This window comes from Nicotiana tabacum, chromosome 13 (genome assembly GCF_000715075.1).
Source record: "Nicotiana tabacum cultivar K326 chromosome 13, ASM71507v2, whole genome shotgun sequence".
NCBI classification, from domain to species: domain Eukaryota; kingdom Viridiplantae; phylum Streptophyta; class Magnoliopsida; order Solanales; family Solanaceae; genus Nicotiana; species Nicotiana tabacum.
The window spans coordinates 128328358-128338469 of NC_134092.1; the positions used below are offsets into that span (position 1 = coordinate 128328358).

The 10112-nt window shown below is 37.0% G+C and overlaps 1 protein-coding gene across 1 annotated transcript; it reads right to left on the minus strand.

Annotated features, from left to right (window-relative positions):
* Positions 1-2710: 2710 nt before the first annotated feature.
* On the minus strand, positions 2711-6531 carry LOC107805373 (14-3-3-like protein D). The gene is given in 4 exon segments (NM_001325772.1): positions 2711-2892; positions 3191-3307; positions 4586-4708; positions 5985-6531. Coding segments are annotated over 4 exon segments (750 nt in total). The 5' UTR covers positions 6474-6531; the 3' UTR covers positions 2711-2871.
* Between the last annotated feature and the right edge of the window lie 3581 nt (positions 6532-10112).

Consider the following 10112-nt stretch of genomic DNA (forward strand, 5'->3'; position numbering starts at 1 on the left):
AAGTGAACAAAAAATTTTAACCATCCAAGATAATAAAAAAATATTATTTTCTACTAAACTACTATTGCAAAAATTAAACAAGTAATTAGCTAAATTAATTAAGAGCAAGCAATTGTGGTTGGATTTTTATCGAATGAGATGAAGATTCCAGTGGTGTGGTCGGTTTGTCAATCCTATTGGGTTCGTAATTACACATGTTAATCCAATCTATCTATGATTGCTAGTTGGCCGGATCGTTTATATAAATATCATGTTCCCACAATACTATTTGTTTGTCCATAATATATCAACCCTATATTCCTATGGTATTGAGTCTATCATGAACGAATATAATACAGTATTCAACTAAGCAAGACTATTAGGCATATTCCTATCCTAACCGCGAAATCTTTTCCCGAGCCACGGGTTCAGAAACAAGCTCTCTCTAATTCTACTCTAATCTAAATACGGCTTTCTCAAGCATAGCATAGATAGTAAATAAAACTCAACTTTTGGCCAAACAATTAAGCGATTATGCACAAAATTAGAGAAACAACCAAAGATGATAACTCGAATTAACGGTAATGTAATTAATAAACTTTGATATTCATGACAACCACAATCCTAAATGTGAAGTTTAGCTCCACATAGACATGGTAGAAAAATAACAAATCATCCAAAAAAAATGTAAAGATTACTCGGTTTGATGGAAGAAAGATGAAATCTGATGAATTCCGGCCTCCACGACGGCTCCGTGCTCTCCCTTGGTCCAAAGTATGTTCTCCCCCTGAAAAGCACTTTTTAGGATGTATTTATAGTGACTATGGTTTATATGGGGCGAATTTGGCTTCTCCTAATTCGGATTGGAGAAGCTGGTTTCGTCTGCTACGGTAGACCGGTCTGGCGAAGTGAACCTCGCTTCGTTGTCCGGGACTTTTCTGATTTCTTCTGCTCCGGTCCTGGTCTGGCGAAGTGAACCTCGCTTCGCTGTCCGGAGCTTTTCTGGTTTCTTCTGCTCTGGTCCCGGTCTGGCGAAGTGAACCCCGCTTCGCTGTCCGGGACCTGGACACCAAAATTATACTTCCTCCATATTCTTCTGTTTTTACTTTACTTTGCATGCAAACTTTCCAAATCACTTCTAATTGACTCCTACGTATATAAATAATATTATTAAGGTCGAGTTACTAATATTTACACAAAAATTAATAAGATCGAGGTATAATGCAAGGTAAATTACATGCAAAAACGTGTATGTTTAGCCAAACATCATGATATAAGAAAAGAACAACTTTGAGGGGGCACACTTTTGTTGGATTAAAGTGTTCAATAAGTAGTACCAAAAAAAAAAGTGTTCAATAAGTAGTTTTAATCCTTAGGAAATGTTTTTAGAAAACATAACATCCTAACTTTGAAAAAATTATTTATTATATTTTCTTGGGACCTCGCATAATGCTTGGTGTTGTTTCCAGTGTAATTGTTGCTATTTTTTTCTTTCTAGTTTGAATTTGCTAATGACATTTATTATTTTCTTTGTAAGTTGAATTTTATAAAATCATTTAGTGGTTATTTAATTAATTTTTTAATTTGTAATTCAATTTAAAAATTAATGGAAATATATTTTTTCTATAGCTCAAAACAAATCATGGATAAATTGAAGCCGCCTTTTTATATTCAAGCTATCATAATGTAGGCGTTTGCTCTCGATTGATCAAAATCCCTTTCCTTCTCCTTCTTCAAGACAGTTGGACCATGACTACCCTTTGATTTATTTGCCTTACATATGCATTCCAACTCCTTAAACAACGACCATCTTTCCATAGATTTTTCTTACAGATTTGATAAAAAACAATTCTTAAATGAGGTTAGGAATGAATCAGGAAAAAAAATCTATTGGTTCTACCTCCTACTTTTACGAAGAGAATGAATTTTCTCTAAAGGACAACAAACCATGAAAACAAGTTCAAGATCTTAAAGTTTATCTAATATGATGCCGTTAATGTGATTTGTTTATTCAGTACAAAGTACAAACACTAGATGAGAATAAAAGTATGTTTCACCGTGTCCACCACCACCACCACCACAATTCCTCCACCAAAATTAACAGGTGTTTAAATGCATATTTAATTCTGGGATGACAAAGTGATCATATATCTTGTCACCAATTAGATTTGACATTAGCATCTTACTCATGTAGAACAGTTCTTGCACCCTGTTCTTTGATTGACCTGGAATAAAGCAAACGAAGAAAGTTCATTCCTGGCATTCCGCTGTATCTGATTGCAAGGAATCACGTTTGATGGATGGAACTGAATTGACTAAAGCCCTATCGTCTAAAATCTAGACTAGAAGTTAATCCTATATATTCAATTCAACAGTTTTAGTGAAAGAGAGAACACCAAATGTACGCCTGTGTGTCACTAACTTCATATCTAAAGATAATACTATGACAAGGCTCTCGTGAGAGCTGAGAGCTGAGAGCTCTACTTCATTCTATTTCCATTTTATTAACATTATAACCAATCTCGGATAATGATGGTCTGTCACATCTACCAATCAACAATTTATGTTCAAAAAAGTTTCGACTCTTCGAAATGCTAGAAGACAATTTTCCATTTCCCTGGTGGGGCAAAAGAAAGAGGATCTATGAAAGGTGAAACACCGGGGGGGGGGGGGGGGGAAGAGAACATTTCTCGAAAAAGAAATAAGGAAACAAAAAAGGGCTCGAGAAATAAAATTGAAAACATTAAGTTTCAAACCAGAGTTTGAATAAGATAATTATCAAAGTAGGCATGAGAAATAAAATTACAAAAGTTATCAGTCACATATGTAGATTACAGAGTTGCTGTGTGACATTTGAGGTCACCTCCTAGACGAGCAGTTTCTACTTTCTTGTCAAGCCTCGTCCATCTGCTCCTGCATTAACCAAATATACTCATGTTTTAGCTCTCTATTAAGCAAAAGGACTACGACTACAAAACAAGTCAGAAGCAACTGGCTACTATTCTCAATAGGATTGGATATAGGTAGAAAATCTATACACTTAAATTGCAGTATGAATGGAATTTATCGGAGTCCATTAGCTGGAATTCAGTTATGCATCGAAATACTTTTATCATGCTTTAATATTTGCATCGTGTAGGAAGAAAAATATATCATCCCTCTACTAATTGTCTAATTCAATGAACTTTTCTAATTAGGAAAAATGATGTACCTGCATATCCGAAGTCCAGAGAGTGAGATTGTCCCTCAATAACTGCATGATAAGGGTGCTATCCTTGTAGGATTCTTCCCCCAAAGTGTCCAGTTCGGCAATAGCTTCCTCAAAGGCCTGCAACATAGCGAAAGGAACTTCAAGAATCAGTTAAATATTACACCTAAGATCAAACTAGATACATAAAAAACTAAAAATGAATCAAGTGCAGATGCGGGGAATTCATTGCTGTGTAGTATTTGGCATAATCACATGGTCAAAGATCTATGCATTTAATTAACAAGAATATGAGAGCCGAAATAATTGTCACAGAGTTGAGCATCAACTACTTACACAAACACCATAGAGAAGTCCTCATTCTCAATTCACCACCTAGAACACCTAACTAATAAGCATGACACGCCAACCTTTATTTCAGGATGATAGCTCATGCTATGTTTCATTTTACTGATACTGCAATTTAATCTCAAAACATGTCCACCACAACAGTCCTAGGACTTAGAAGCAACAAATTATCTTACTTTATCAGGCTAAAAGTCATGCTAATAGCTTGAAACTTCATTGAAAACGTCCCATTATTCTGTTCCACCACAAAACTGAAAGAAGGTTGTAGCAACCCCAGATTGCAATAGTGTACGGAATTCCAGCATATTGGGCTTTTTGTAATTTGCTACACTTTAAACTGAATGACCCTAGCTTCAAATAACCAGTACCAAAATATCCACATGCTTATTTCTGCATATAATAGCAAATACAAGAAGATTTTGATATTTTAGCATGAAATTTTCTAGGATTAGCAAGAAGAAGCGCAACCTCGCTACAAAAATGTAATCGAGCTGTTCCTAATCAACTGCGAGACCACAAGCAAAAACAGCAACATCATGGAGATTTAATGCACAAATATACCGATTTGAATACCAATCATCCCAAGCCTCACGCAAATACTGAATCGAACATCAACTTGGCAAGAAAACATGAGTCATTTTCTCCCCAAATAATGTTTATTTACCTCCTGGCTGGCAACAAACTTTTGTTTTCTTTTTTTGTATCAAAAAGAGTTCCTTCCTTATTTATACTTTAGTCTCAGACCCACACCAGAAAATAAATGAAAGAAAAAGAAAGTTCTGAATACTTTGGCACATCAGAGTGAACATCATTTTCTTCGATGCTTTTACTGATTCTGATATGACTGTGACTATGCTTTTATCCAAGACTCTGAATGAGCATTACCAAAATATCAAATATAAAAATAAAGTGCATGAATATTACACACATAGAAGGCCAGGTATATAGGCGGCGTGGCTAAAAGTTATACTGAAGGACACACTGTCATTACTTTCCCGGTGGAGGAAGAACCAGATAACTACACAATAGGGGGAAGAGAAACAAACGAACCTGTTTAGCCATGCTGCATGCTTTTTCTGATGCATTCAGAATCTCATAGTAGAATACTGAATAGTTGAGAGCTAGCCCAAGTCGTATAGGATGTGTTGGGGCAAGCTCAGCAAGGGCGATGTCCTGTACAATCACAAGAAATGCATAAATAAGTAACAGCCAACCAGCTTTCACTGTATGTAGGTGAAAGCATCTTCGGTACTGATAATAACGCAAATTAAGAAAATTCAGCATTATTATCAGGTCAAAATGTGGGAATCAAAAATCCATGTATGAAGTGGTATGAATATAAGCTGAGAGCAACAGAATATAAGCTAAGCTAGACATATGAAATGGTATGACTAAAAAATAAATTGCTGAGACGTTGCAGAGCTCCATTCCTGGCTACGAATGGGAAGATTTGTATGCCACATATTTACATCTAGAAAAGATTTCAAAGCAGTAACGGAGATGATTACACTTTAAGCTCCATGATCTCGTTGCCCAATCAAAGTTACATCCTTAACTGGCTTATAAAACCCAATAACAATGGTGGTTTGCCATAAAAACAAATGAGGCTAAAAGCCTAAAAGTGGTAATGGTTCTTTTTTAGTGGCAAGAGATCTCTAAGAACACCTTGTGCCTTGAAATAGCAAGCAAATGAATCGGTGCTGGAAAAATGTTCCAAAAAATCTACCAGGATGTCAATGCTTAGAGGAAAATCAAATTTTTACAAGTGATGACTACATTAAGATCGGACATTTGTAATACAGTCCAAACATTGAAGGAAAATTGGATTGTCTAGGTGTAATAGCAGCACAAGCTATTAGCACATCTCTATTTAAAGGAAGCAGCGGGGACTTGAGGTTCCCTCCCCTCTAGTCATGCCAAAAGCATACAATTTTGAGGTATAGTTAAGTCTAATCAGCTTGTAAAGCTTTTAAAAGTTCAACTATTACACAAATTAATGCCCTTCTCCAGCATTTTAATATTCCAAATGAGGAAAACAGCATAAAACTACCAAGATATCAAATCCACATTAAAAAAAAAAAAAAAAAAAGTCAAAATCAAACCGCTTAAAAATCCAATCGTCAAGCTACTCACAGACTCCAATTTCCATAATTATCCAAAATACTTGAAGTTCGAAAAAAAGAAAGTAATTTTCATTTACTTATACACAAAGGACGGACGAATTAAATAAATTAACAATTCCAGAATTAAAGTAGATTAAAAATTGAACTAAATTTAAAAAATAAAGAGTTTAAGCTCTGTGAACTGGCATTTAAACAATATTTACACAATCAGGTAAGTATTACGTAATTACTGGTAACCTACTATATCATGTTAAAATTTACAGACAGTGTAAGAAAATTCTATGCACTGAGATTATTGCTTAACTTAAATTCAATAATTAATATACCTGAGCAGCTTTGTAGGCAAGCATAGTGTCCTCAGCAGCCTCCTTACGTTCATTACCAACTTTAAATTCAGCCAAATAACGATAATAATCTCCCTTCATCTTCAAGTAAAACACCTTCGACTCACCAGCAGAAGCTGAAGGAATCAAATACTGATCCAAAATCTTCAAAATTCCAGCACAAACATCACTAAGCTCAGATTCAACCTTAGATCTATAATCCTTCACTAGAACCACGTGTTCCTCGTTCTTCCTACCTTCTTCCTTTTGCTCAATTGACGAAACTATCCTCCACGCGGCTCGAAGTGAGCCGATTACGTTCTTATATGCCACCGAGAGGAGGTTTCGCTCCTCTACGGTTAGCTCTGAGGAAGCCGAGACGGCTACGAGGCGGTCCATGAATTTTACCATCTCCTCGTAACGCTCGGCTTGCTCGGCGAGCTTTGCTAAGTATAGGCACTGCTCTCTGGTTAAATTTTCCGGCACGGCCATCGTCGGATATTGGCCGGAGAATTGTTTTTTTTGCCTTTTTCTCTTGGTGTTTTTAGAGAGAGGGTTTTTTTGAATGTTTCGAAGAGGTTGAGAGATGATTTTTATATTGGGAGGGAAGTGTTGTGTAACTTGGTATTGGTTTCTTTTATTTAACGCCCACTTGCGTGTGTAAGTTCAACTATCATACTCGCCTCAGTTATGGGGGGGGGGGGGGGATGACTACTAATAAAATACGAGGGGGAGTTTGGCTTTAATAGGACTGGACTAAGTTCGCATTACGGGTAGATTCTCTTACCTAAGAAATGGAAGGTGCCTCAGCTGAAAGAAGATCAACTCTCAAACTAGCTCTTTTTTTGCTTTACTCTACATGCTGCCCCCTTTCAATAATATGTGTTTATCAATCACCTGTTATTCCCGGTCAATATTACTGTATTTGTAAATATTAATTCTGCAAAATATAAGTTAACGTAATGAAACAATAATAATAAATTCGAGCCCACTGAATTCACAGTGTTTCCTTAAGGAATTTAATCCCCTCCTAGTACCCAAGGTAATGGATTATTTCCTCCCAGGATAGAACGAATAACACACTGGTGTAGCGGTACTTCAAACCCCAGTGTTTCGGCGAACACAAAGTTCGGTAGCAAATCACACTTACAGTTGCTTTGTTTGAAGTTAAAAAACAATGCAGAACGAAGGAGTATATACTCAGAAAAACGTATGGAAGTTCTGAGAGGAAGGAGTGCAATGTATAGCCAATTTGTTGAGCGAATTGTATGTTGAGTTGAGTATCTTTCTTCAACATTTGCTGCTCATATATATAGCAGCCAAGAAGGAGTGCAAGACCAAACGTCCACCCTTCATGGTGGAGCAAGCATTACATGTTTGTGGAGCAAGTACTTCATGGTGGGAAGACCATTATCCGGCTGCCAAATTATCAATACACGGATTGGAAAATATCCGTTACAAATACGGATAATCTTACGTTAATATTTACTATTAACAAATAAATTTGGTCCAAAAAATTAATCAATCAATCGATCATTTGACCAAATCCAAATCCAAATCCGAATCCGAATCCGAAGCCGAAGCCGAAGCCGAAGCCGAAGCCGAAGCCGTAGCCGAAGCCGAGCCGAGCGAGCGAGCGACGACGACGGCGCGAGGCTTGCTTTCTTCTTAACTCTTTAAGAGCTACAAGAAGAGCAATTATATATATACCCACCAAAAATGTCTTCCACTTCCAATATGGGACAATGTCTCATTGTTAAGAGGAAAAACTTAAAATTTTATTCAAAATTTCATTTTCCCTCCATTTCCCATTCACCCTCATTTTAAGAATATTACATCTTAAAATAAAACCTCAACAATCCCCCACATGAATGGGGAATGGCTATATCACGAAAGTATGCATGAAAAACTGTGTGATTTACAAGCAAGGATTAATTGCATCTGGATAAGTAGGTTTCCCTTTGAACTTTCCGTAGTAAACTTATGTCGGATATACTCGGTCAATCGGTAGATTTGATATCTTTGAACCGTCGATCTTTGGTGTATACCTAGACAACCATAAGTCACACAATCAACCCTTAACCGTCTTTGGTTCTCATTGTTGTGTTCGTTTCAGCCATGAACACCGCCTGGTTTCATAAGTGCGTAGAGAACTGGCCTTACAAAGTTCTCCTTGAAGCGGCTCACACTTCACACTTAAATAGGTGATTCCTAAACGTGTCATCCTGTAGATACACTATTTGATATACCCCGTATCAAATTTAAAAATCATTAAAAAGCCTTAATGCTTTATCCTTGGTACTGAACATTGTCTCATCACGAGAATGGACTAAAATTTTATTTGACAATGTTGAACCGTCATTAATGACTTTGTTTGATCTCTTTGAACCTAGATCTTGGGATCTCCAGTCTTCTAGGTAGAGTTACCGCCACAATGACTTGTTCTCGGCCATAGCCCCATTCCCCTTGATGATTTCTCAACTACCTCTCTAGTTAGGCCTTTTGTAAGTGGATCCGACACATTATCACTTGACTTTACATAGTCAATTGTGATAATTCCTCTAGAGAGTAATTGCCTAACGGTTTTATGTCTTCGTCGTATATGACGAGATTTACCGTTATACATGACGCTCCCAGCCCTTCCAATTGCCGCTTGACTATCACAATGTATGCATATTGGTGCCAACGGTTTGGGCCAAAATGGAATGTCTTCCAAGAAATTCCGGAGCCATTCAGCTTCTTCACCGGCTTTATCTAAGGCTATGAATTCAGCCTCCATTGTAGAGCGGGCAATACATGTTTGTTTGGACGACTTCCAAGATACCGCTCCTCCACCAATAGTGAATACATATCCACTCGTGGACTTAGAATCAGTTGAACCGGTGATCCAATTTGCATCACAGTATCCCTCAATCACCGCAGGGAAATTACTGTAGTGCAATTCAAAGTTCTGGGTATGTTCTAAATATCCCAAAACTCGTTTCATTGCCATCCAATGAGATTGGCCTGGATTGCTCGTATATCGACTCAGTTTACTTATAGCACAAGCTATGTCTGGTCGTGTACAATTCATGATATACATTAAGCATCCCAATACACGAGCATAATCCAATTGTGATATGCTTTGGCCTTTGTTCTTTGCTAATGCAAGATTCACGTCAATTGGAGTCTTTGCAACTTTAAAGCCCAAGTGCTTGAATTTTTCAAGTACTGTCTTAATATAATGAGATTGTGACAATGCCAGACCTTGAGGAGTCTTATTGATCTTAATTCCCAGAATTAAATCAGCAACTCCCAAGTCTTTCATATCAAACTTGCTATTGAGCATACGCTTAGTAGCATTTATGTTGGCAATGTCATTACTCATTATCAACATATCATCCACATATAGGCAAACAATGACTATGTGATTTGGAACATTTTTAATGTACACGCATTTATCACATTCATTTATCTTAAAACCATTTGACAACATTGTTTGGTCAAATTTCGCATGCCATTGTTTGGGTGCTTGTTTTAGTCCGTAAAGAGACTTAACAAGTCTACATACCTTCTTTTCTTTACCTGGAACCACAAACCCTTCAGGTTGTTCCATGTAAATTTCTTCCTCCAACTCTCCATTTAAGAAGGCCGTCTTAACATCCATTTGATGAATTTCAAGACCATACACTGCAGCTAATGCTACTAACATCCGTATGGACGTAATTCTTGTAACTGGAGAGTATGTATCAAAGTAGTCTAGACCTTCTCGTTGTCTATACCCTTTGACTACGAGCCTTGCCTTGAATTTATCAATAGTGCCATCATCTTTGATTTTTCTCTTAAAAATCTATTTAGAACCCAAAGGTTTATTTCCAGGAGGAAGATCAACCAATTCCCATGTATGGTTGTTCAATATGGATTCTATTTCACTATTGACTGCCTCTTTCCAAAACAATGATTCCGAAGAAGTCATAGCTTCTTTAAATGTTTGAGGCTCATTCTCCAATAAGAAAGTCACAAAATCTGGTCCAAATGAAGTAGACGTTCTTTGACGTTTACTACGTCTTGGATTCTCCTGATTACATGTACTTTCTTTTGTTTCTTCCCGAGGTCGTTTAGATCCTTCACCAAACGACTCACATTCCTTTT